The following is a 27,589-nucleotide window of genomic DNA, read 5'->3' as shown; positions in this document are numbered from 1 at the left end:
CCTCTCCCGTCCAAAGGAAAGCTCAACGTCTAGCATCCAGAATTTCTCTCACAGTTTTCAGGAGGAGGTGAGAAGACATGAAGTAAATGGTGAGCCCTCCAAGAACTGCATTGACAACGATAAGCCAGCCGCCTGTGCTCAACAATTTAGCTTTCCAGCCAGAGAGGTAGCGGTCGAAGCTGTCAATCAAAGGTTTGTAGTCAATCACTTTGAGCTTGTGAGGGGAGAGAGGTAAGCCAAGATATGTTTGGGGGAAACTAGAAATTGAGCAGCCTAGAATGGACGCAATGTTCTCAGCTTCAGCCGACGGCACATGCATTGGAACAAGAGTAGATTTGTGAAAGTTAATAGCAAGACCAGTGGCGTCAGAGAAGTCATCCAAAATGGACTTAAGAACAAACATTGAGATGGCGTCTCCTCTAATAATGATCAAGGTATCATCGGCGTACTGAACAACAGGGCAAACACGAGATTGGTCGATCAGGTGACACAGCTCACCTCTGGTTGAAGCACGTTTTATGAGGCGTTGAAGAACGTCAGCCACCACAATGAATACGTTGGGGGAGATGGGGTCCCCTTGCCGAAGTCCGCGGCAACAGGTGATCCTATTAGGATTGATCTCTTTCCGGATTTAGTCCAACGGCCAAATCCGAGAAGGATCCCAGTCAGCGCCCTGATCGGGGGCGTCCCAACCATATATGGTTGGTGGGCCCCGTCGCGCAGCGCTATATAAAGAGATGGCAGCCGGGGCACGCGAACCAACGTTCGTCGTGCCACCAAGCCATCGACACCCAAACCCTAGACCGATCTAGAGGGAGGCGCTGAGAGCGACGGGAAGCTCACTGCCACACCCGCCACTCTCCTCACCGACAGACTGCGCTTCGCTACGCACCTCTCCTACCCCGACAACGCCCAATGGCGTCCTCGACGACCACTTCACTCAAGACCGACGGTCAGTGTCTCTTTCTCTCTGTCCAGGATGTCACTGTGTAGATCTAGTACATCATGTTGTTTATCTAAATCAAGTAGTAGACCCGCTAGATTAGCACCTAGAAGTTCCTGTTAATTCTATCAGATCCAGCACCCAGGGACGCCGTTGAGCATGACAACTGTTCGACCACTCGACAAGATCTCGCCAATCCAACCACACCACAGTTCGTCGAAACCATGGGATTGTAGAATAGCGTCAAGGCTGCTCCATTCGATTGAATCAAAGGCTTTTTTGAAATCAAGTTTGAGCACATTTGTGACAGCAACTAAGGAGATTCACAGCATATATGAAGTTTTCGGCAATGCTGCGTCCATGGATGAAGCCAGTTTGGTCCGCATCCACAATTGTCGGAATAGCCGTTCGGATCCGGTTCGCCAGTACTTTGGTGAAGAGTTTCATTGGACAGTTTTGAAGAGAGATCGGCCTAAACGCGTCCACCATGCATGCGCTATCTTTTTTGGGCAGAAGAACAAGGTGTGCACGGTTGAGGCCATCCAAATCCAAGGTGCCATCATGGAAACAGCTAAACAGATGTAGCCCGTCCTCACGGATTGCAGCCCAGAACTGTTTGTAGAAAGAGGGCCCAAAACCGTCCGGACCTGGGTTTGCATTCATGTCCATGGCAAAGAGGCTTGCGAGATTTCCTCAGAAGAGAACGGCATGGAGAGGAACAGCCCAGCAACAGTCATTGTCGGATAAAGATCAGAGAGATTGAAGCGCCATTCTACCTCCCGCTTGGATCCCAGAAGCTCTTTGATAATTATACAGGATCAGGCTCTTAGCATGTGGGCAAGAAAGGTCTGCCCATCATGCTCCAGGCAGTGTATCAGATTTTTGCACCGGCGCCCGGAGGCAGCAGTATGGAAGCGTGAATTTTCATCCCATTCCATCGCCAGACGGACGTTGAATTGTTGGTGCCAAAAGGCAAGGCACTCGGTGTTGATGGACTGTAGAGCCTGAGCAGCAATACATCGTAGGGCACCTTCACTGGAGCTGAGCGTGCGTATTTCCTCCAGAAGATCAAGGGCATTAACTAGAATCCTTGTCATTTTCCCTTTGGTCCAGAGGCCTCAGACGGAGGGACCAAGCACGGCACTCCCGGCGGCAATTCTTAATGCGTTTAGAGAAGGCTTTAGCACCATCCCCGTGAACAGGTTACTCAATAGCCGCCGTCACGGCAGCTTTAAAGTTGGGCTGTTGCATCCAGGAATTCTCAAAGCGAAAGCAAGAACTGCGGGGAATCTTCGTTGATGCAGACACAACCAGTGGCACATGATCTGAAACGTAACGCGCCCTGGATGACAGAATGGTGTTTGGGAAGGCAGCATCCCAAGCCGTGTTGACAAGGCACCGATCAAGCCGCACCAGGGTTGGATCCTCTCAACGATTACTCCAGGTGTAAGCACAATCCACCAAAGGAATCTGAATGAGAGCCAAGTCATTAATCAGTGAGTTAAACATAGCGGCTTCAGTGTTGTTGAAAGCATCGTTGTTCTTATCTTCAGGAGCACGGGTGAGGTTAAAGTTGCCGAGGATGATCCATGGACCAACAACCGTTTCAGCCACCGTCGCAGGCTCTAAAGTTCTCTTTCTCATGTCACGAGGTTGGAGCATATACGTTGGTGAGGGTAAGCTCTGTGCCATCAGCATATAGTAGAAAGCTGGTGGAGAGGAAGAAATTCTGCTCTACCACATACGCAGTGAGGCCCCAACCGCCCCCCCCCCCCCCCCCCCCCCCCCCCCCCTCCCCAGACACACCATTGGAATGGTGAGCAGTGTAGGAGGATAAGCACATATGGAGAAAAGATCTCTGTTTGGCCGTAGAGATTTGTTCGAGCTTCGTTTCCTGGATACAAGGAAAGGTGGGACGAGCAGAAATAAGCTCAGAGAGAACATCATCGAACCATCGTGTTTGTCCTAAACCACGGACGTAGAAGAATGAGATGAGCTTATTTAACATAGAAACAAAGCACCACGTCACAAAACAAACTTAACATTAATGATGGCACAAACGTGAGAGTGTACAAGTTACACCGGCCACCTCTAAACCGGGACCCCAACCACAACACATAACAACCTAACACAAGACACCCTAAGAACAAGGACCTAAACAATGAACAAAGCACCCCAGACCCGGGGGGGGGCGGGGCGGGGGGATGAGTACCAGCACAAACATCGAACACAAGCTAGTGACAGACACATCGCTCATCTAGGGAGTGCAACATCACACACATGAAGTCACCTCATCTTCCACCTCAGAGAGGTGTGGAAGACCGCAAACACACCCCAGGAACCCCAGCTTGGACGAGGAGATGGGGGCGATTGGAGGGCGTTCCAGAACGCCAGAGTGAGCCAGCGTCGTCTTCATGCGCTCCGACGCCTTGGCGAGGTCAAGCTGCACTGCCTTCACCTTGGAGGCCTTGGAAGTAGCGTCAGTGTAGTAGGGCACTGAAGGGTACTGCGGGACCCCCAGAGCACGGCATGTGCCCTTCCCCCCGCAGGCATCCTGCCACATGCTCCGAAGCACGGGAACGTTGAACGAGCACTGGAGCCCGGCCTGGCGTCGAGGCCAGACCAAGCCGGGGAGAAGCCATCACGTTGTGGGGCGCCATCGTCGACAAAGGCGGGTGCAAGATTTGGATCATGGGTATTCAAAATTCCAGATGGCAAAAAAAATTAACAGTCTAAATTATAGTTTTATAACACAGAATTAAGTGGTAGAATCATTGATTAATAAAATTGATCACAACTTGAAATTGTCCAGCTACTAATGATCAACGTATCAAAGTGGCAACATGTGAAATAAATAGAGGATAAAACAGCAAAATGGTAACAAGGCTTACAACTTACAAGCTACAGGACAACTTTCCGATCCTTAATGCTTTGAAAATGAGTGATGATGTCCTTACCCTTAACTTGCAAGAAGAATTCCCTTTCAATCAATGTGACCAAGTAACCATTCAAATATTTCTGACCCATCTTGCTTCTTCTCTAGTTCTTTATCAAATTCGTTATAGAAAAGATCCTCTCAACACCAGTAGTTGCAACAGAGAGAACAAGCATCAATTTGAGAAGTTTATAAACAATTGCATACTAAGGAACCTTTCCCTGTTTAACTAGCATCATAGACAACTCTGCTAGACTTCTCAAATTTTTGAAGTTTTCATCATTTCTGACATCATTGATATAGTGGTGTGGCTGAAAATGAAGCTGGTTCATTTCTTCAAATTCAAAGTCATGTGGATAGAACCCAGCAAGCTTAACCAAGTTCTCAACGTTAAAAGTAGAAAAGGAATTGGCTGGACTGAATGATGTCATGCATCTAAGTAGCTCTGTGTTTACCTCATCAAACTTATTATTAAGCTCTTGAACATGCCTATCAATGACACCCAAAAATATATCAGCATGAAACCGGTGATAATTAATGGCACCTCTGTAGAACTGCTTTGATCTTTGCATAGGAATATACTTCCCATTCATGTCAACAACTTTAACATTGTGCTTCTCACAAAAAGAAGTGACCTTAGTAAGGAATTATTGCCATCCAGAATCTTGTCTCAAAACATCCAGTTCTACCTTTGTGAACTCCAGAAGATCCATTGCATTTACGATATCTTGCTCCCTCTTTTGCAAAGCATTGCACAAGTCATTTGTGTATCCAAATATTTCATTCATCAAGTGTAGTAGGAAAACAAACTCAAAGGACTTAAATACGGTGAGCATAGTTTGAGCTCCATTAGCCTTAGCCCCTTTACTTTCATTCCCAATCCTAAAGAGAACATTCTTGATTGAAGGATACAAGAACATAACATGCATTATAGTTCTGTAGCCATCGTGTATCACCTAGCCTTGCTAAGCCCATCTCTTGATTCAAACCTTGCCCGGTTTCAATTTCACCCAATTTCAATGCTTCAATCATGTATTCAGCTTGAGCAATGCGAAGCATGCAGATCTTTTTACAAGACATTCCTAGAACATTCAACAAATATGAAAGTTGCCCAAAGAACCAATCACAATCAATATTCTCCTTAGCAATTGCTACAAGTGTTAGTTGAAGTTGATGGGCGAAGCAATGAACATAATAAGCAGAAGGGGACTCATCCATAATTAGTTTCTTCAAACCATTAACATGACCCTTCGTATTACTAGCTCCATCGTACCCTTGACCACGTACCTTAGATAGGGGCAATTGATATTTGATAAGCAAGGACTGAATTGCTTCTTTAAGAGTCAATGATGTAGTATCTTCAACTTGGACAAGACCTAGAAACCGTTCAACTGGTTCTCTTGTTTTATTGACAAAACGCAAACAAAGAGCCAATTGTTCTTGTAGGTATGCATCACTTGACTCATTGGCAAGAATTGCAAAACACTCATCACCAAGTTCGTCTATGATAAATTTGGTTGTTTCATGAGGACAAACATCAATGAGTTATTTCTGGATCTTATGGTCTATCATCTAACAGTTTTGTGGTGCATTCCCTAGTACCACCAGATTAACCTCTTCAAAGTTTCCTGCCAGCCATGCTAAAAGTTACCAAAAATTCTCTTTGCTGAGTGAATCCTTTATTTCATCATGACCACAAAAATCCAACCCTTGACGCAATAGAAATATTATGCACTTAAGTGACCATGTCAAGCGAGCTAGATACTTAACCATGAACTGTGCAGTGTTTGATGCAATGGATTCATGGATTGATGCCTTAGGTCTTATGAACAATCTATATTTCTCTTCAGCTTCACTATAAGCACTATCGATAGCACCAACATGCTTACGAATTCTCCTTTTCATATTCCAATTTCTAAACCCTTCATCAACAAAAGCATCTCCACTAGCAAACTTACAACTATCCTTGAATAAATAGCAAACAAAGCAATATGCAACATCTTTTTGCACGCTATACTCAATCCACTTGAATTCAGCAAACCACTTATGTTGGAAGCGGCGCATACGTCCACACATATATTGCGGAAAATTCTGCATCATCATGTTTGGTTAACATCACCCCATTGCAATGTATACTCTTCTAACTGAATCTTGGTCATTGATAAGATAGCTTGAGATAGGAGCCCTTAGTCCAGGATCATGCTCAAGGTCATAGTCATCATTGTCTTCATCACTGGATTCCAATTCATCAACTTCTATTATTGGGGGGCTCTCCTAGCTGTCGTTGCGTAGCTCTCAATGGTTCAAGTGGTATTGTGCTTGTTCCACTATCAAAGGTTTGTCCATTACCACTCTGCCCTTGGAATATCACCATCTGCATCTGGCTTTCATTGCAAGACTGAGGAACACTCTCAAGTTCAAGTTGTCTCTTCTTTGCAATAGCTCTTTCCAAGAAAGCTCTCAAATCAGTAGTGGCACTATTCTTCCTCTTCATGTTTCAGACCTAAAATTAAAATCACATAAGTATCAATGCTACTGCTGACTGCTGTGACATACTCACATTGTCATGAATTTACAAGCATTGGCAAATTGCAATAACAAATCAACCAATTTAACAATTTCTATGCAATCCCAATTCCCAATTTTACAGACAACAAAAAATGCTCACCTATATCTTGTTGTAGTCCGAGGCTTGAATGCTTGATAGAGTGCTCCCTGCTCGGCTGCTCCCATGCTCCGGCACCAACCACCCACTGCCCAGATCGGCAGACCACTGCCCCGCCGCTCCGTCGGCTACTATGGCACTGCGCGCGCGGACCACCATGCGTAGTGCACCTGCGCCAAGAGCGCCGTCGTGGCGCCGCGCCTCCGCCTCCATTGTCACCGACCGCCGCCAGCTCGTAGTCCAACCTCCCCGCTGCTGTCGGCCTGGCACCGTTAGGGTCACAGTGGAGAGTGCGTTGAATCAATTGAGGAATGAGGAAGAGGAGGACTGAACAAGCAGCTCTGTGCTCTAAGAGGAGGGAGTTGGCCGACTGGGCCAATTGGGTTGTTGGGCTAGCGCGGGGTACAGGGAAGGAAGAGCGGTCCAGGACTCCAGGTGGATTGAATTTGTTTTTACTTTTTTATGCATATACATAGGATACACTATATATAAAAAAATTGCAAAAATAATGGGTATTCAGTTGCATACCCTTGAATACATGTGGGCCCGCCCCTGGTCGTCGACATCGTTGGAGAAGTCGTGGTCATCGGGCTCCAGAGCATTAGCGGGATGGTCCCACTGACCCACCACCCGTAACTTGGTAATACCGGGCAATCTCGCCCTAGGGGTTGCGGATGAGGAGCGGTGTGACCTTCCGATCGTCATCGAGGAGAACAAGCGCCCGGACAACCAAGTAGTTGGCGATGTCATAGTCATGGTGCTCGTTCACCTCTCGCGGTAGCTCTTGTTAACGCAGCACACCTGGCCAAACACCCGGAACACGGTCTCGATGCCCATCTTGTTCCAATGCTTGGGGGGAGTTGGTGGCGGCAATCTCCACCAGGTGCTAGTAGGGACACACAACGTTGAATTCCATCTCCTCATGGCAAACGAGGCTCAGCTGGAAGCCCCTAATATTGATGGGCCCCCGACGGATTGTCACCTCCTGGAAGAAGGGGTGCCTGAACACCACCATCATGGCCCCATGTGATGAGGCAGCCAGTCAAATAGGAGGATCGCCGCCACACTGCTCGAGGGAAAGGCGGATGAAGAGCCCAAGGTCGGGGCAAGCTGGCTCCACAAAACCGTAGGTGAGGCGCCTGCCGGACTCCATGTCCACGAAGGGCATGTAGACCTCGGTGATGTTGTGTTGATGAAGGGTAGCATCGGCAGGTGGTGGAGAAGCACGAGCGGGGAGGAATGGGGTGGCAGCGCACCAAGCATGGGGGTGGTGACTGGTTGTGGTGGTAGAAAAAATGGGGGTGGGGTGAAAGTGGACAGTAGAGGAGCGATTTCGTGCAAGGCGGGGGGTGGGTGAGCGAGAGCGTTGGTGAACGAGTGACGCGAGGTGTAGGCACCTGTCGATGGTGGGCGAGTGCCAAGATGCGATGTCATAGGACGGCGAGCGGGGTGTATGGCGGGGCAACGACGCTGAGCCTTCATCACCTGATAAGCGACTAGTGGTCCTCGACCAGAGCAAGCGTGAGAATGGGCCCGCCATCGAGCAGGAGATGCTTTGGTGGCCGTTGCGGAGACACGTCCGGCACCGAACGAGATCCCGGCAATCGGCGATGAGGTGATCAGTGGTAAGCACCTAAAGCACTAGGTGTGGAGAGAGGGGAATGATTGAGCATGTCAAAGCTTGTGTTCTCTTGTCGTCTTTATAGGGGTGGGAGCAGCGAAGAGTAGTGCATGAAGGTATGGTCGTGCTGCGTACAGATGTGATGGATGAAAGGAAATGGCGACGGGCGTCGTGTGCATGCCGGCCTAACTCTGACCACCGTTCGACGCGCGAAGTGACATGGCACATCTGCGCGATGAATGCACTTAGGCGTCAGCGTCAGTGAACTCCCTGCAAGGTGGTTAGAGGTGGTTAGAGGCTTGAGAGATCATGTGGGGACTGTTGACATGAATAGTGCTATCATCCTACGCAGGGAGAGCATATGGGTAGAAGGGGGAGAGGAAGAGGAGTGGGGAGAGAGGGGCATCTGGGAAAGCCACCCTAATTTCGGCGGTCGGCCCATGATAATGGGATGGGCCGGCCTGGTTGCCGTGCTCAGCCGTTTGAAATTTGAATTGCCCCGCTATGATGTCAGCGCTTATGTCATGCTGGTTGGAGTTCTTCTCGCCGGCAGCCATGGCTGCGGCGAGCGAGGAGAAGAGGAGGAGGGATACTCTTCCAAGACGACATCACCCCCTAGTCATGATGAATCTATCAATGTTCCCACTAGCTACCACAGTCGAGAAAACTTCAGGACTGACCTGACGAACCTCGAAGCGGAAAGGGGGACAGAGAAACAAAAATTCAACACGTTCTTGACCTCACAAATAGAAGCATAGTGCAAGTCCGGAGCCAGCCGTAACCAAAAGACCGCATCCTCGCTAAGCTTGGCATTGCGAGTTGCTGAGACAACGAGGGCGTGGAAGTTCAGCAAAGCCGAGCTGCAAAAGTACACACCTGAAGCAGTAAAGGCGAGATATGGTCGCGGAGGCGTAGGCCTACGCCCCACGGCAGAGAGGTTACAAGCATCTGTGCCCGTGGTTGTGGTCTAGGAGGCGTCCGCCATTCAGCACTAGCACACGTCGCCGAGCCTTTCTTGGAGATGGACGCCTGCTTCAGGTGGTGCCGACATGGGACCGGAACGTTGGCAGCCAGCGGGGTGAAGCAGGGGAGGATGTCGCTGAGAAGCCAAAGGAGAGACAGGAGCTTGGATGCGAGGCGGGGATACGCGACGTCGGCATATTCCTTGGACGGAGGGGAGGAAGGGATACGCGGCGTTGACGTATCCCTTGATTTCTTTTGAACTTTCAAAGATTATATGGTGGTCTTATTGCTGCCAAAAGATGTTGATCTTGTTTAGTGGGAAAAGGAAATAAAGGTGTAAACATTGTTCCGGCGAACGAGAGAAAACTTCATGTGGGAGCATGTTTGTAAAAGTTGGAAAAGGGAAAGGAAAATTTTGACCCTCACTGGCCACGGCGGGGATTTCTATATACCTTCCGTAAGGTAGATAAGCAAAAATCTTCTCTAAAACCTATATTTTAAACCTATGTACAATATTTTTTTTAACATCCATCAATATTTGTTGATATTCCTCAATATTTTTTTTAAAAATCTGACTTAATTGTTACCGACATTACGTTAGCCAACATTTTTTTACACTTTGTCTTTAACTATTTTTTACGTACCAACATTGCTACCAACATTTCTTGACGTAGCAACATTTTTTCTTTAACTTTTTTACACTCACCAACATTATTGCTCAACAATTTTTTACGTGCACCAATTTTTTGTTTGCATTTACCAACATTTTTTTCCTTAATATTTTTTTGATATTCATCAACTTTTTAATGTAAAAAATGTTGAGATGGTTCATCTAAAATGTTGAAATAGTTTGTTGGGTTGTTGTGGGCCAATTATTGGGCTAATGCTAGGTTATAGATGTTTTGTTACCTGTCTACGAGAAGACGGAAGATATAAGAAACCGGGCCACGGCCCCTATACGAATAGGCCCAGTAGACTGACTGGCCCATGCGAGCAAGAATTTAGTCTGCAAACCGATGGGCCGATGGCCCAAAGGAGAGAGTTGAATACCCATTTTGTTCAACAGGCACAGCCAGCCCCCAAATTTTTTTTCTTTTTTTGAAACGAAAGCCCCAATATTTCGGTGCAGTTTCTCTTTCCATATCAAACAATATTTGGGAAAAGATGATTCTAGCGTGAAAAAGGAAAACGCTTACTTTTGCCTTAGCTTGTGTTGACGCGTTCTATTGTTTTATCACCAAACATAAAGATGATTTACAGTCGCATTATTTCCAGGGGAACAAGATGGTGCTACTAATATAAAAGATGCTAGTAAGATGAATTTTCTAGAAAAATGGCATCATCTTCAAAAAAAAAAAGGACACGTTCTCTGTTTCGAAAGCTAGCCAACTACTCGCTAGGATAAACTTATCTCGCTCTTGATCGTTTCACCAACCATTTCAGTAACAGTAAACGTCAACTTGATATGAATTTTTTGTCGACAAAAAATTAAAATGAGTTTTATCATTGAGTTGCAAACCATCACACTCCACGCCAGCCTGTCAATCATCTCCATCCATGCACTAAGATGCATCTGACACTGTGGCTGAATCAGAACCTTCTACCCCAGCAAGAATCCAGAATGATAAAAAAAAAACGTGCAGAAAACAGGTGAGGCAGCTCACATACGCATATACAATCTCAAGTAACATGCAACCGCCCACCTCAATTTGGAGACCATCCATGTGAGTTGGTAGTACGTGAGTGCTGTCACACAATCCAGTACAGAGAGTGAAGCAGTGAGTGAACCACACATTATTGAACAATGTCAGTAGCCCATGCATGCCCAGATCCAGATGGGCCAACAGAGACCTAAATTTAGACGGCACAGCAGCTACCCTAGCACCATACACAAGAATGCAATGGTCCATCATCAACCAACTCAATTCGTTGGGCCGTCGGATCTTCGATCGGACGGTTCTGTGAGAGGTTGAGGATGCATATGGGCACTGCATTTCGTTCTGATCGTTGTATTCATTGGCACCGAATGGTACGTACAGTGTTACTGTGCTATGGTCATGCTTGGAGGGAGTTTCTGGACCATATGTGCTTGCACATCGTGCCATGGGTCATATGGCATTGAATTAGTAGGCTGGCGCCCTGGCCCATCCTTCATTATTGTGATAGTAACCTCAGTTTGATAATTGATTGTACTTGTGTCATTGTGTGATGATCTAATATACATGCGCATGCTTTGTGATTATTTATGCATGATTTAGCATGTGGATTGTGGTGTCGTCATCGGTGGAAGTGCTCATGTATGATTGTAGAACAAGTATTTTTGGGGTTGTAAGGAGATTTTGTGATATAGGTACAGGTTCATGTATGATTTGACTTATGGTTGATGTGGCTACACATGTAGGTGCACTTAATGCCATTTTTCCTTTATGTGACTAACAACAAATGGTGGTGAAAGCTGTTGAGAAGGAGAATGCCGGAGTTGGAAAGCATGTCTTCTTGGCACATGCATAAACACCTATTCCCCACGCCTGTCACTATTAGAGCAACTCCAAGAAATTGATTTTCCCCTTTCTTTCCTTATAGGGAATCCCCTTTCATAATTTTCTTATTTTGAAGATGAGTGCTACAGCTGATCCCCTTTCCCATTTCTATCCCCCTAACATGTGGGACCCCGATGTCAATGAGAAAATCAATCTTCCTCCTCCTCCTCCTCCTTCTCCTCCTCTCTCTCTCTCTCTCTCTCTCTCTCTCTTCCCTGTACTCTCATGGCAGGATTGCAGCGGCGCTTGATGGGGCAGACGGTGGCAGGTGAGCAATTGGCCAGCACATGGGCGGCCAGCACACGAGCGCGACCCGCTGGCGTGCAAGTGAACGCAGTGGCAGCCAAGGCCGAGCTCGCGTAATCCAGCCTTGTGGCGCGTGGCGTCCAACCGTGGAGGTCCCAACTACGTCAGCACGGGAGGTGGTCCTCCGGTGGAGTTGGGCTGGGAGGCGTCGGGCGCGCGGGAGAGGAGGCGTCGGGTGCACAGGAGAGAGGAGCGGGAGGATAAAGGGGAAGAAAAGGGAGAGGAAGGGGAGAGGAGTATTTCCCATTTAGAAAGGGGAGAGATGAGTTGCCACCTGCCAGCAGCTCGCCGGCTAGGCAACACCATCCAATCCCAATCCCAGGAATCCAACGCTTGAGATTGCTACCTAAGCCAGGCAGCTGAGAAGGATCTCAAGCAAACAAGTTCTAGAGGGGACTGAGAAAAAATAAAGTGAAATGGAAAGGGGATCTGTTGGAGGGAGGGTTTTTCCCTCCAAAATCTATTTATGGCTAAACAGTGGAAAGGAGATCTTTTTTAAGTTGCTCTTAGGCCAACAGGCACTAGTGCCTATGCCCCACCATGTCAACCGAGTAGCCAGGCATGAGCGTGTGCTAGAGGAAAAAGTGCCAGCGTGGATAAGCACAGGTACTTGGACTATCTATGATGGCACTAATGCGGGTCAGCGTTGATACTTTTTCATGCCAACCCACTTTAAGAGCATAAGCCTAAAAGGATTTTGAGGTAGCGTAAGGGGTGAATAAGCTTTTATGAGAAAAAACAACTCCTATGAAAATTAAATCGATCAATAAATAAATATTACAAAGATCACTCGTGAAAAAATATTATAAAATATTTCAATACATGAATATCAATCAATAAATAAAAATATCTACATCAACATAAATAAAATAAAAGCATATAAGTATTTTAAATTAATAAATTTAAATTAAATAAGTATTTGAAAATAATTAACATTACTAGATATATCAGTTTGAAACTAAAAAATATATTTATAGGATGGTTTAATAGGTGTTTATTTTATACGAATACGATATCGGATACTAACCATTTCCATATTTATTTCGAATACAAATTCGAATCCGAATTCAGGTCATGAAAAAATGAATTCGAATACATCCACGTTAGCTACTAAATTAAAAGTGGATGCATACTTAAGTATCCATATTTACATTTTAGTGGATACAGATATTCGATAATTTGGATATCTACACACCACTTTCCACCCCTACGGAAAAGTTAAGTGCTACCGCTACTTTAGGTAACACGCAGGGGCGGATCCAGTATGGGGTTGCCCCCCCACCCCCACACACAAAAAAAATTAGCCATGGATGAAAAGGAGGAAGAAGAAAATGAGGAGGAGGAAGGAGAGAAAGAGAGGAGGAAGGGGGAAGAAGGGGAAAATAAGCCCCCTCCCTTCCAATCCTAGATCCGCCACTAGTAACACAGTGATACTTTAACCTGGGTAACACGAGAGATGTACTCTGCAGGCAACCAGAACTTTCATGGATACTATTTCCTCCGTGCCAAAAAAAAAATGCAACTCTCGCATAATGAGAAGTCAACTAATTTTAAATTTGACCATATTTGTACAAAATTACTAATATTTATGGTACTAAATATATTTGGAGACGTGAATGTTAGTATTTTTTATAAATTTGGTCAAATTTAAATGATTTGACTCCTCGAGAAGTGAGAGTTCGGGAGAGTTGCATTCTTGGGAGTACCCCGCACAGAAGATCCGGATTGGCCGCATACGGTTGGCATGACTGCGCGTGCGTAGTCCGCAGGCAGGATTTGCGCCCGCCAGTTTGCTACGCTCCAAGATCCTCACTGAAAACGTCGCAGGTCGCACCCACTCTTGTCTCCATTGCAAGAAAGGAGACGAGTCAAACAGATTAGCCCAAAGAGGTTCAGGTGATATGTTTCAAAAAAAAAGTTCAGATAGACAAGATTATCGTGTACAAAATGTGCTTAAGATGCCCTGGGTGATAAACCATATACCGCACTTAGGATAAGGTCCCGATCCTACGCCTATAGTCAAGATTTTAACAATTCAATCTTAATTTACACATTATACCATATAAATTTGATATAATTGGATCACTTCAACCTTACAGTTATACACATTATATAATATATTTAAGATATCGATAGTTAAAATATGATATGAAAAATGTCAAACCGTGTTGAGACGCGGCCTAAACACTTAGATATCGATACAACACCTATTAACAATTTATAGCTTCGTGCAACTAATTCATTCAAACGATTGTTCGTAATCCGAGTGCCAAAATTACCAAAGTTGAGAAACGTAAATGCGTTTTCGCACGGAGTAGAACTGTAGAAGAAGACTTTACGGCCACCTTCTAGAAACTGTCAACGGAGTCGAAATGCGTTGTGAATTGCATTCGTTCATGATTCCTTCATCCCACGGTCCACGGATGAGACTATTGACTGTGAAGCGGTGAACAGGAGTGAGTGACTGACTAGCGAGGAAGGAACAAAACCGGCCACCTCAGCTGACAAGCTCCCCTGTTCATCCCCCGGCCCGGCCAGAGAGGACGAAAAGGCTGCCTGCCTGCCGCCGCCGCCGCTGCTGCAGATCGCACAGCCTTTTCGCAGCCTTTCTGTCTGCAGCCTCTCTCTCTCGCCCACAGACACACTTCCACTCCCTCTCTCTCGGGCCACGCCGCCGTGTTGCAGCGTGGTGCTGCTTCTGGGAATCTTGGTGAGCAGTAGTAGGCGCTGAATCCTGAGAGAGCGAGAGGTGGAAGGGGGGTCGCATCGCATCCATCGTTTTCGCTGCAGATTTTGGCTGCGGCTCTGCCCCCCGTGCTCCGCCACCAACCCAACCCAATCCCAAGAGGTACGGCTCCTCATCTTCTTCCCCGTCTTCCTCTCGAGATCGTTCTCGATTTCTTCTCCGATTTCTCCGCCATTGCTGGTGGCTGGTTGCTGGCACTACGACGCGATCCGTGTGGTTTTCGTAAGCGGATTCCTCGGTTTAGGGGGCAAAAGAAAAAAAAAAAAGAGTCAGCATTTTCTCTGAATTCTTTCTACTGCCCGTCTGGGATTCTGTCTTGTTGGGAATGCTGCTTCTTGGATTCCGGAAAATGCGAAATGCGTCGCTTCCTCCCGAACAAGAGCCTTGATTTCTCCTCGATTCCTGCCCCATGTCTTCATTTTTGAGCTTTTTTACTCCCCTTTGCGGTTTCTTGGTCTTCTTCCCCTGCTTGGTGGCGTTTTGGGGACGGATTTTTTCCGCTGGATTTATCTGCGCTTCTTGTTCTCAATCCCCTGTCTTTCGCCATGATTCGGTCTCTCCACCAACTCCACGTACTTTTTTCGAACTGAGTTTCGCATTGACTTGACTTGTTTGCAGCTGACACAGGATGATGTCCTGTCCGGCGGTTCGATTCTGAGTTGAACGGAACTGGAGAGAGAAGCGCAGTACTGAATATGTTTGGTTTCTCGCGGCGCCGGGTGAAACTTGGAAGGTGAATCTTATGCCCAAAAATTCTTTTATTTCATCGTGTGATGTTTCCTTTTCCTTGTCCACCTTTTGTACTCTTTTGTACCTGCTGTGCTGTGTGATGAACTGATGATGACAGGGGGAGGGGGAGCTTTTTAACCCTGAAACTTGCTTTCTTGTGTACTTGAATATTAATAAATCAATTTTGTTTGGGCACTTAAATCAGCACCTTTACCTGAACTGCTATGTTTGATACATATCGTCTTCATGATTATCAGTACATCTTGTGAGCATTTCATTCTTTTGGTAGGCTGTTAGTTGATTTGGTTTTACTGGCTACCAAACTGCTATCTTCAGAGTAGTACTGTAGAAAAAAATTGATGGGATACATTTTAAGTTCATGAAGTCATACAGCTTCCATATTCTTTTAGCATTGCACCCAATGAACGTCAAATTTCCTTGTTAAATTTAATTATAATCAGTCCTATTTCCACATTTGCTTCTATTGCTTTATCCTTTGTCTTGATTGTTTTAACCGTTGGGAATTTGATTTTCTTTTCCAGGTTGAAGGGTGACCAGAGTGATCCTTTGAACAGCTCCAGGAGTACTACTGGTCCTGCGAAACAGCTCAGCTTGCCCAATGTAAGCTTTTGTGACTGAAGCAATTGTATCTAGTATTGACTTTCTTGGATTTTGGGCACATCTGGACTGTTAGCTACTGGAATTTTCTTTTCAGGGGGATGATGCTGTTACGACATCAGTGAGCGGCCGTGCAGATGACCTTTCCTACCGCTGCTCTTCTGATACTTTTGATCTCGATGGTCGTTCTTTCAATATTTCTGAAAATTGGACTGTGTTGTCTACAGAGGGAGAGAAACCTATTCCTCGTTTCTATGTAATCCACTGAAAATATAACTAGAATAAGTTATATGTCTTGATAAAATTTCTATGTTTTTAATTAACACATCTATAAATTTGTTTGAACAGCATGCGGCGGCAATTGTAAGTAGCAAGATGGTAGTGTTTGGTGGTGATTCTGGTCATCACTTGTTAGATGATACAAAGGTAGTGGGATTGTTTCGATTGGAAGTCTGCACTGATTATCATGTTATTGTCAATCATTTTTTGTTAATTTACTGTTCATGTTAATTAGATACTGAATTTAGAGAAGCTTATCTGGGATCCTGCACCACCTAAAGTCCGCCCATCACCAAACGGACATTCTGCGAAGTTGCCAGCCTGTAAAGGTCATTGTCTGGTATAGTTCTTGCAAATCACTGCTGTTGTGCGGTTCTCAAAACCGAAGTTACTGATATGGTCATTCCTTCAAGAAGAAAATTTACCTGTATAACATTTTCAGTTATATTTTACTTGTCCTCTAGTATTTTTGGTATGCATTTATATTATCAGACAATGTAGCCATTGTGATATACTTTGCTGAAATTTTTACACTGGATGCTATAACTTGCACTTGACATCATCTGAGACTCGAAATTTGGAGCACTGGTTAGGGATCGATTATCCAAAGAAACAAAGGATTGTTCTGAATGATACATTGCCGTACTCACTCATTTTAACACTGTAAGAAACATTTATACATGTTATGTGATATACAGGTTCCATGGGGAAATAGTGTCATTCTTGTCGGAGGTAAAACTGAGCCTGCTTCTGATCGTTTATCAGGTTTGCAGACGCTAGATACATATAAGTATATGATGTCTTCCTCTACCAGATAATAATTAATAACTCTGTTTCTGCTGCAGTGTGGATTTTCAATACTGAAACAGAACTTTGGTCGCATGTTGAAGCCAAGGGTGACATCCCTGTAAGTTATTTGATATTGAGAGTTATGCTTTGGCAAAATTTCATGTTAATTGACGAATTATCTTCTGGTCCTGACTTAAGGCAGCAAGAAGTGGCCACACAGTGATCAGAGCTGGTGCTACATTGATACTTTTTGGAGGTGAGGACACAAAAGGAAAGAAACGGCATGACCTTCACATGTTTGACCTGAAGTCATCAACATGGCTTCCATTGAACTATAAGTAAGTCATCCTAGAGTTTTGGCCACTAAATTTTTTGTACCAATCTATCGTTGTCCCAACTCTCAACTCTCATCATCTACATGCATCTGATTTGTTTTCAATTTGTGGTTAGATTTAATTTGCATTTTTGGGTTACTGATTAAAGATCATTGTTGTAGAGGCGCTGGGCCTTCTCCGAGATCCAATCATGTCGCTGCACTGTATGATGATAGGATCCTTCTGATATTTGGAGGCCACTCAAAATCCAAGACCCTTAATGACTTGTATTCTTTAGATTTTGAGACAGTAAGTTCGTGAGCTTCTTTTATTCAGTTCATCTCAATAAATTTTCCATGTTGCAGGCTACTTATACTTTTCTCTTCCTAACAGATGGTATGGTCAAGAGTGAAGACTCATGGTCATCACCCATCACCCCGAGCAGGTTGCAGCGGAGCTCTGTGTGGAAATAAGTGGTACATAGCTGGTGGTGCGAGCAAGAAAAAACGTATGTCAGAAGCTCTCTACTTTGGATACAGTAACTGGAAAACGAGTTGGTGGTTTTATTTAGAAAAATGCATGTACTGTTAGGATGATGTCCTATCGCTTCTTTTGCGATTTCTAACAAGATATTAAATTCTCAGGACACGTGGAAACCTGGGTTTTTGATATCCTACAATATAAGTGGTCTGTTTGTGTAGTACCCCCTAGTTCATCAATAACTTCAAAGAAAGTAAGTCCAATTGGTTTCTGACTCTTATTTAATTTTGATAGTGTTAAAATATTTGAGGAGTACTAAATAGTGCAAAAAAAAGTTAACCTTCATGTTTGAATTCTTGCTGATAACAATCCAAAAGATTCACTTCAAAAGCCTTCTTTCATTTCCATTGCGCAAAGTGCGGTTCTAGTGTCTCACTACTTTGTTACATTATTTCAGGGTTTCAGCATGGTTCCTTTCTACCACAGGGACAAGATTGCTCTTATTGCTTTTGGTGGGAACAAAAAGGAGCCATGCAACAAGGTTAAACAAATGAACTTCTTTTAAAGAATGAATTGTCATTTTGAAAAAATAAAGAAATTGAAGTGTGGCTTCTCATGATTTTGGGATCTGAAAAAAATTGTCATTCCGTGTCTGGATCATTTATGATTTACGTTTTCCACTTCATCATGTGCAGTTAACTAAAAAAGGTTTTGAATGTCAAAGCTTCATATCAACTTGAATTGCATTGCTAACCATATGACCTTTTGCAGGTTGAAATATTAGTGGTACTGCAAAATGAGCATTCTTTTAGTTGGCGGTCAGCCCCAGAAGTAGACCGCGTGCTGTATGAGTATTCCCCAAGCAATAAGGAGCTTGTTGATCATCTCAACAAATGTGCCCCCTTGTACTCTAACAGTTCTGTCGCAAGGCATAGTCTCACTTCTGTGATAGAACACCCACCTAGAAGTGAACCCCTCTCTGAGTCATTGTTGAAGCAACCTGATTTGGGCACTTCACCCCATGGGCATTTGGATCAAGTAGAAGAGTGCAGCTTAGCTCAAAAACTGCAGAAACAGATCGATGATGACAGATATGATGATGGTGATGACTCTTCTTCCTGTCAAGAAAGCACTGTAAGTACTGCACCCACTAGTCACTTGACAAACATATTATGTGGTTCGTTGCATGATAGATTGTCTTACAGCCGAAAGGGCATCGGAGCACAAGGACTGGAGCTGGTATTCAGAATGACATGGCACAGGTAGGAACTATGGTGACTGGGGGATCAAATGTAAGAAGGATCGCTAGATGCTCTTCAGACGTGAGCCAGAGTCATCTATACAACACAAAGATAGCGGATTTGATACGAAGAAACGCCATGCTTGAAGACCAGCTTGTGACAGCATTGGCAAGCAAAGACCAGCTGGAGAAGAGCCTATCTTCGGTCATTCACAGCAGGGAGCAGCTGGAGAAGATGCTCGCCAGCAAGGATAAGGAGGCGGAGATCTTAAAAGAGAAGATAGCAGGCCTAGAGCTGGCACAGGAAGAATCGAACAGCCTCTCAAACACTGTCCATGCTGATAATGTGCGCCTTGAGCGTGAAGTGGCGTTCCTGAAGGCCGTCACAGATGAGACCCAGAAGGCAAGGGAACTTGATATTTACTTGTAATGTTTGGTTATCTTGTTGTGGTCTGTATTTAGTTGGTTTTGTTCTCGCAGGAGCTGCATTCCACTCGCAGAGTTTTGGTAGGAGAACAATCGCGCTCATTCCATCTTCAGGTAATCCATTTGAAACATATTTGACACACGCATTGAGAAGTTAAAACGTACCAAAATTGTTTGTCATGCAACTCAACAAATATACCAACATGCAAATTCCCTTTGCCAGGTTGAAGTGTTCCATCTCAAGCAAAGGCTGCAAATACTGGAGGGAAGATCAGGGACGCCCACTAAACAACCCCATAACATGTAGAGGTCACATCTCTACATTTGCAGACCGCAATCGTTGCGAGTCTGTAATATTGCTTTGTAAATCCTGTGTTTATGCGACAATAAGTTTCGATGTGCTACCTTGTTACATGAGTTGATATTGATATGTAATTCGCGGGGATAAGATAAAATTATAAATAGCTGATGGATTGAACGCAAGCTTTACTTGATGTTTCAAGTGTATATCGCATGAATTATACTCCTAAGGTATTACTATCATAACAGAATGACAGATAGATGGTATCTCCTTTCTCAAATCCCAGTTTAAATTAACGTTGTTTTTGCACCACGACGACACAACCCGTAATTCTGAATTTACATCTGTGTACAGTGTTCATTACCTGGACTAAATTCTAGTATTGTATCCGAAAAGGTGAAGAGAATTTTGTTGCATTATTGGGTGCTCGAGCAAATGCCCGACTACAATATCACAAACTGGTTTCAACAACCCTAACTATAAAATTGGCTTAGCTACTTGAGTAGATGCATTCAGAAAGAAGGCAAGTCAGCAATTTAATCCCATCCTCCACAAATAACTTAGAATGAAATGATGCCTTTGTCTACACATTATCCACTGTACATTTGCCATCACAACATCATGACCCAACATGAGGGCGAATTACACCTGGAGACCACAAAGTTACCCAAGCATCTATTCATCTTCATCTTCATCATCGTCATCTGGTATGGCTGTGTCATCGCCTATTCCTTGCAGCAGTGTATCCGCATCTTCGCCGAGCTCTGCCAACCTTGCACTTAGCTTCTCGACCTTAGTTTGTTCCTGGCCAAGGCAGACGAGAAGATCATTCAGTTCCGCCTCGCTGTCTTTCTCAGCCTCTTCCTTGGCTTGTGCTTTGATCGCTTCCACGTCAGGATAGGGCACACTGCCTCCCTGCCGCAAGGTTTTCACCTCGGCATCCAAGCGGTAGTTGGCCTGCTCTAGGCTGTTGTACGCGTCTGATAAGCTCTTGAGGTCAGACTCCACTTTTACTGCAAGGTTTCGTTGGTTGTTAGCTTCAGCTTCAATCTGGGACTTTTCAATTTTGAGTGCCTCTATCTGTCGTTTTGCTCCCTCAAGTTCTTGTCTGAGGGCTTCGATCTGGACCCTTTCTCGGCCACTGCTAGGTTTCTGGGCTGTATCTGCAGTGTTACCGCCACCAGTTTTCACTAACTCCTCTGCTAACATTGCATTTCGAGCCAGTAACTCCTGGAAATACAATTAACAATGTCATTGCTACCTTCTTACTTTATGACCATATATTGCCAGGTAGAGCAGTGTCTAAAAGCACCAGCAACATCAGTCGATCAGTTTCAGAAATCTGTCAATCTATATGCAACTATTTATAGCCATTTAAACAAGGATATTATACAATACAAGGATGGCCACTCAAAAGTTATATTGAAGACAACCATGCTCCTAAAATATTATCCAAAAAGAACTTTTTCAAATGTCAAGTTAACTTTGTTTGTAGGAACCAACTCTACCTAATTAGAATATTAAATTAAGAGTATTTTTACAACTTAGAACATAGTGAATAACCTAGTTTAAGAATCACATGCCAAAAGACCCTTCATGTTTGCTAACTGGCTCAATCTTTACTTTGGATTAATGAAATATAAACTATGTTCAGGAACCCCCAAAAAGTACTTTCATTTCCTTTTTATTGCGATGCACAAGAGATTATTTCTTATCTTCAAACTTTTGAAGTATTAAGTAAATGGGAAAGTTTTTTTTTTCTGAGAGCGCACAGCAAATGGAAACCTACCTGCATCTCATTGCACTGTTTCTCTACAAATGACTTCAATCGCTTGATATACTCTCCATCAACCTCCCCATTCTTCTGCTCCAACTCAGCAGGTAGAACTGCAGTTGCAGTTTTTGTCCGACTAAATATGTCCATTATGTTTTCTCTAATATCAGCCTCAAGCTTACTAAGGAAATTAACAAACTGTGGATCAAATATTTCTGAGAGGACAGGGTGTTGATCATCTTTATTTGTTTCATCCTCCTCAATCTCTTGGAAATCTGACATGCTATTTAAACTTGATCGAGAAAGCTCCTTGCGGTGCTGCTGCTCTGATGATGGATGTGCCAAGCTTTTTCGCAATTCATCAAACCTCAAAAAGTATGTTGTGAGGCCAATCTTTTGACTTATAGCATCTGCAACAGCAAAGGCATCACGGCCCTTCTCACGGCTAGCATTGTACAGGATGCAAGCACCTAGAACAACAGCAGCTAGTCCACGAACACAAGCAGTGTAACGTTTACTTGAAGCAAGCTCTAATACGTAGTTCAGATGCACTGCTGATTCCAAAAGGCAGTTGACAGCATTTGAACAATCAACAAGCCATACGATGAGTAGCCGAAGAATAACAGGTTGAATGTATGATTCTTCTGGGTGGCTACTTTGGTCGTTTTCTCCATCTGCAGAAGCTGCAATGGACAAACATGTAACAATGCGGTGCAGTAGCGGCTCCGTGCGTCCCAATGATGGTGTAGGTGTCTCAAGCTGGATTTGCAGTACCTGAAGAAATTTCAGCTATTACAAAACCTTCTGTCGTGTTATACAGACAAGGGATATAAAAGAAATATACATATCAGACATGCTATTGAATCTTGCCAGTTGGCATACAATTGGCAAAAACAGGCACTGACGCCCGCGAATAGTTTAGAGCAAGAAAAGTAACATGAGTAACTAGTAGTTACTTTAATATCAAGAAGAATCATAACATAGTAAGCAACAAATTTAGTAACTCTCAACAAAAGCAAGGAAGGATATCATAGTACTATGAACAACACTAGAAAAAAAAAATCATGTATCAACTTAGTCCAATATATTTTTTTTGAATATAAACAACAGTACTGAGTCACTCAATAGTAAACTTTTAGCAGTTGGGTAGTTGCCTCTCTACATACAGGTAGAATGACACTGAAAATAAAAGGTTGAAGGCTACATACACGATCCTTGCTTTGCAAGTTTTCCTTGATAATGTGAGAAAGAACGCTAGATGCTCTGCAACATGCCTGCATATTTTAGGTTCAAATGTCAGTGAAACTTGCTTACAACAAAGCTAAATAGAAACCACTTGTAGAAATTTCCTGTAAAGTCGAGTTTTTGGATTACAAGACTTCACCTCCATATCTCCATTAGCATCACTTGAAACCAGAGCTTGCAGAAGTATACTGTCATTAAATAGTAATGTAAGTCAATTTTGCAATTGATGAATGATGAGATCAATACTACAAAGAGTCACGTAAGTGCGGCAGAAGCAACAAGAGCATTGTCAGAATGGAATGACAAAATTATCTAATAGTGAAGATATATGTTACTCTACCCTTGGCCAGGCAGTAATTTATAAATATAACAAAAGGCAGCAAAGTGTAATGTTCCCTGTAATGTAAACTGCAACTTCTGTATAACCAAAAGACCAACCTTCCAAAAGGCATGTCAGTAGCAGGCCCGTGCGTATCTCCTTGATTCGGGTGTGGAACAATAGTTGATGCTAATAATGCCTGGCCATTGGGATTTTTCTGTTTCACAAATGGCAAAACCACAGATTGTTATGCACTTTGTCAAGGAAACAAACATTGAAGGCCAATAGTTTAACACGAATACTAGCCAACAATTTCATGTCAAGACTTTAGAAGCACAAATTATTATAAAACTTAACAAGTATTCCTTGATTACTAATAAAACAAAAGCATACCTTGTGTTAGTCATATTTCTAGTTTGTCTATAATGTTATGTAGTCTTATGCTAAGTCTTCCATTCCCACTTTTCATATTTTATTTCTGAAAATATATGTGCTAGCAACGACTACTTGTGATCATAATATCATAAAGTGAACATTTACTTCTATGATTCCCTGCCTTCTTAGTACTTGCTATAGTTTAGACATAATTAAAGAAGTCAGACAAATATCAGAAGAATAATCACCTCACAGAAACACTTGAATACATAATCAGCAGCAACAAATTCCTGTGCTATAGAGGTCCGCAAGACTATAGACAAGATTGCATTCAGTGCAGGCTGAACATGAGGCTCTTCTCCAACTTGCTTTTTCGCAAGGGAATCAAGATTCTGAGGATTTCTCAACACCAAATTGCCAATACATCGCAGTGCCTAGAAAAAATACATGGTCAGTGCCGAACAAGGTAGCATAATTCACAAGTTGGAAAAGACAAATACATGGACCAAATAGTAAGTAGGAATGCAGTCCTAAGAGAATTACCATACAGCGGAGAGCAACAGGGGCCCACTGACTCTCAACGCCCAATAACAGAAGATGGTCCAGAATATTTTTCTATCATTAAGGGGGATCCATATGAAGCTTAGTTCCAAGTCATATAGATGTCACATAAATAATATGAAGGGACAAAAGGATACCTGAGCCAATGCAGCTTGATTGGCGTTCTTGTTAGCATCTTTACCTGATTCGCCGGATGGGCCCCCCATCAAAAGCAATTCAACAGTATTTAAAGCACCAAGAAGATTTACTGTCTAAAGAGACACAGTTTATGGCTCAAGTAAATATGTAGCTAAAGCAAACTAAGACAGAACTTGACATATAATCCAAGAAATCTATCATCAAAAATAGATAGGTGAACCATAATATAATACCTTTTGTTGAGTAAAATTAAATGCACTGCCTCTCCTGATCTTTAGTATTGATATCAATGGGTCAAAGCCCATTGTCTCTTTTAAAAGCATCTGATTGTCGGCACGAAGTAAAGAAATGGTGTCAAAGAAAGATCTGAAGAGTTAAAACTTTTCAGAAAGGTTTTTGGGAAGGACGAACCTGGTTGGACGAACTGTGTCGAATTAAATTATTAAGCAATTCAAGGCAATCCTGCTCGAATAAGGAACATATTAGCACTCACTAAACTTTATATACCTATAGAAAATTAGAAATATCTCAACTGAACAAACAATGCAGCCAATTTCAGACAAACACCAATAAACAAATTTTCAAAAGGCCAATCAAGATAATGACCTGAACAACTACACCACCATCAGAATAGCCCTCCTCTCTTATAATGCTAAATATCTTCTCAAACACACCCTCAAATACAACAATTTTTTGAATTTCCTGGAAGAAAGAGAATTGATAGTCGATTTAGTTATACAAGTGTAGAGAAAATAATTAGTACCGTAACATCGAATATTAAAAAGGTTTAACCTCTGCATCCCGGGTCAGATAAGTAAGGAGCAACAGTGCTTCATTCCTTATGACCTGCAAAACATAACCAAAAATAGGAAACCATATGAGTAGCAAGATACCAAAAGGACTGGTGGTGCTTATTATTACAACAAACTTGGATCAAAAGGATAGAATAAAAAGTGCACCTCATTAGAAAGTAATACGCTGTTATCATTTACAAGATAACTGCATCTTTCAAAATACTATCCCATACTTGAGAGTCTATAACAGAATTAGCCGCAAGTAAATTAAATATTTTGCAGTATTAATGGAATGCCTGAGTGCACTAGACCTTTAGAAAAGGATATGTCAGACTAAATGACTGAATAGCATTGATTTAGGACCATTTTAGTCAGAGGCACGCAAATGATTTTTCATACAAAACAGCATACAGCCTTCCCACGGAGCTTTAGACTGTCCTAAGGCATATATACAAGGACAAATAATAAATAAAGCACATAAGGAATGTCATGAATGGCATGTGTTATTCCAAAGAGAATGTGAGAAAAAATGTGTAGGGGAAGTTACAGATGAGACCTCACGATCCATAAGCATGTCCATTAGAACTGTTATACCACGAGGAATCAATAGAATTGCCTCCTGTAATCTGAAACACCAAAAGAAAAGCAGTTACATGGGATTCTAATGTAGTCATGGCATCTCAACAGGACACAAAAGACTTACTGGGCACCTTTTCAGCGAGTTTGTAAGTAGAGCTGTTAAAAGCTGGATTGTGTAGTATCTCACATAAAAGTCTTCCTCTGACTTCAAACCAAATAGGAGAAGTCAGGACTCAGGACACATGAAAGGTGTTGCCAGTTATATACTTTGAAGGCAAAAGATGCTAACTCACCAGTAAGCTCAAAAGAAGAGAGATATTCTCTGTTTCTCGGGAAAGCAAATCGGAGTTGACAGACGCAGGTTGAACCTCAGTCTTGGGCCCTTGTGACGTCTCAATAGGAGTCAACGCGCTCACAAAGGTCTCCAAGGCACCTCTCACAAGCTCCACATCCTCCCGGCCCTCTTTCAAAACATTGAGGAGGATAGGAAAACCTATTTTGCGAATTAGATAGAAAATGTAATCATACGCCAATCCCATCAAAACATCTAGAGAACAGATAGCTTGGCTCTAACAGAAAGGAGGTACCCATTGCTCCAAACGACATCTGTGCAGAGCGGCTCTCTGCCACGAGCGACTGCAGCTCAGTCATAGCAGACCTCCGGTCGTCGGGTATCGTGCCATTGCTTATCCGGTCAAGATATTTCTCGACGTAGCTGCACCCACAGGGCACAATGATAAGATTAACTGGCAGTATAGGTGATGTACAGCAATCAAGTGCTACTTTCACTGGGTAACAACAGCCAGAACGAGTGAAGTAAAAAAGCAAACATGGAATTTGCAACTAAACCCACCTATCTTCCTTGGACTCGGGACCCTCATTGCCGAAAACGAATTTCCCCATGCCCTGCGAAGACACACGCCAACAGAAACCGGAGGTGAGCAAGCATCAGAACGGCTCGGCCAGCCACTAGGCACCGGGAGACTGAACTTGACTGTCACTACGACAGATCATCCCGTGCAAGAACTGAAAATTGGTGGCGCGGTGGCCAGCAAGGCAGTGACTCGTCCCCGCGGCCGCCGCAGCGGGGAACAGGTCGTCGCCGGGGGCCACCCCGGGGCGGGGTTCGGTTGAGGGGGGCGCGAGGGAGGCGGACGCGCGCACCTGCATGATGTTGCCGGCGCTCCCGGCGATGCCGCGGAAGTTGATCGACCGGTCCATGGATCGCCCCTTCTTCGGCCACGGCGGCGCGCCCTGCGTGGGGTTGGGGGAGCGACGAGGCCACGAGGGAGGGAACGAAGGGAAGGAACCGCTCGGGCGGCGGCGGATCAGCTGCCGCGGGGAAGGTGCTCGGCGGGAAGGGGGAGTCGCCGCCGCCGCCGCGCGGCGGAGGAGGAGATCGGAGCGGGGCGGTGGTGGGGTCGGATGCGGCGGAGGCGAGTCGGGGCAAGCTGGCTTGGCTCGGGGGAGACGAGGCGTGACGGTCGGGTTCACGGGGGGATTGACGTCTTTGCTTTGCTTGATTTGCTTAGCGGGATGACGTGGCGCCCTCGCTGTTTATGATTAGAGCAAATTGTAAATGCCTCCCTTCAAATCAAATGGTTTAATCTTTTATTTACTTTCTTACGGTTTAAAAATTACAAGTTTTCCTGATAGCGTTGACCGCCTGACAAGGCTCTCGCCAATCATCCGGAACTGCTCAAGTACCTAGCAATCCGATATACGGTTGACCTCAAGAAATTTGTGCATGGGAATGAGTTTTAAAACCCATAGTTGGAGAAGGTTTAGTTTTCTTCAACTGCCCTTTTCCTATCTTAAGTACATACTAGAGCATGTACGTTGATATCGTCTAATAGACGGTCTCATGCATTGACATGTAATCTTAAGATGACTCAACAGGTAACCCATA

The 27,589-nt window shown here is 44.0% G+C and overlaps 2 protein-coding genes across 2 annotated transcripts; one reads left to right on the top strand and one right to left on the bottom strand.

Moving 5' to 3' along the window:
- Positions 1 to 14,481: 14,481 nt before the first annotated feature.
- LOC117847445 (uncharacterized) lies at positions 14,482 to 20,088 on the top strand. The gene is made up of 17 exons (XM_034728661.2): positions 14,482 to 14,821; positions 15,338 to 15,452; positions 15,991 to 16,069; positions 16,164 to 16,322; positions 16,415 to 16,492; positions 16,581 to 16,685; positions 17,044 to 17,110; positions 17,191 to 17,252; positions 17,333 to 17,472; positions 17,631 to 17,757; positions 17,842 to 17,956; positions 18,093 to 18,181; positions 18,386 to 18,469; positions 18,700 to 19,062; positions 19,134 to 19,571; positions 19,649 to 19,708; positions 19,818 to 20,088. Exons 2-17 carry the CDS (start codon positions 15,415 to 15,417, stop codon positions 19,899 to 19,901), a joined length of 2,088 nt encoding a protein of 695 aa, XP_034584552.1. The 5' UTR covers positions 14,482 to 14,821; positions 15,338 to 15,414; the 3' UTR covers positions 19,902 to 20,088.
- A 342-nt stretch (positions 20,089 to 20,430) lies between these two features.
- LOC117847444 (golgin candidate 6) lies at positions 20,431 to 27,155 on the bottom strand. The gene is made up of 18 exons (XM_034728660.2): positions 26,845 to 27,155; positions 26,534 to 26,586; positions 26,268 to 26,395; positions 25,974 to 26,173; positions 25,812 to 25,885; positions 25,658 to 25,727; positions 25,100 to 25,153; positions 24,914 to 25,009; positions 24,719 to 24,769; positions 24,541 to 24,630; positions 24,307 to 24,420; positions 24,152 to 24,223; positions 23,857 to 24,042; positions 23,353 to 23,450; positions 23,054 to 23,102; positions 22,878 to 22,943; positions 21,685 to 22,443; positions 20,431 to 21,125 (listed from the first exon to the last, which is right to left on the bottom strand). The coding sequence occupies exons 1-18, from the start codon at positions 26,899 to 26,901 to the stop codon at positions 20,571 to 20,573; spliced, it is 2,772 nt and encodes a 923-aa protein (XP_034584551.1). The 5' UTR covers positions 26,902 to 27,155; the 3' UTR covers positions 20,431 to 20,570.
- Between the last annotated feature and the right edge of the window lie 434 nt (positions 27,156 to 27,589).

Source organism: Setaria viridis, chromosome 3, assembly GCF_005286985.2.
Source record: "Setaria viridis chromosome 3, Setaria_viridis_v4.0, whole genome shotgun sequence".
Lineage (NCBI taxonomy): Eukaryota > Viridiplantae > Streptophyta > Magnoliopsida > Poales > Poaceae > Setaria > Setaria viridis.
Note: the sequence above shows the minus strand (reverse complement) of the source record. Positions and strands in the feature narration are given on the sequence as shown.

Coding starts and splice junctions, on each gene's coding strand:
- LOC117847445 (XM_034728661.2), top strand. CDS start 15,415: ATGTTTGGTTTCTCGCGGCGCCGGGTGAAACTTGGAAG. Junction 19,572..19,648: donor TCACAGATGAGACCCAGAAG/GCAAGGGAACTT, acceptor TTGTTCTCGCAG/GAGCTGCATTCCACTCGCAG. Junction 19,709..19,817: donor CGCGCTCATTCCATCTTCAG/GTAATCCATTTG, acceptor TCCCTTTGCCAG/GTTGAAGTGTTCCATCTCAA.
- LOC117847444 (XM_034728660.2), bottom strand. CDS start 26,901: ATGGACCGGTCGATCAACTTCCGCGGCATCGCCGGGAGCGCCGGCAAC. Junction 26,396..26,533: donor CCCGAGTCCAAGGAAGATAG/GTGGGTTTAGTT, acceptor CTGTGGGTGCAG/CTACGTCGAGAAATATCTTG. Junction 25,154..25,657: donor ACATGCTTATGGATCGTGAG/GTCTCATCTGTA, acceptor TATGTTTTGCAG/GTCATAAGGAATGAAGCACT.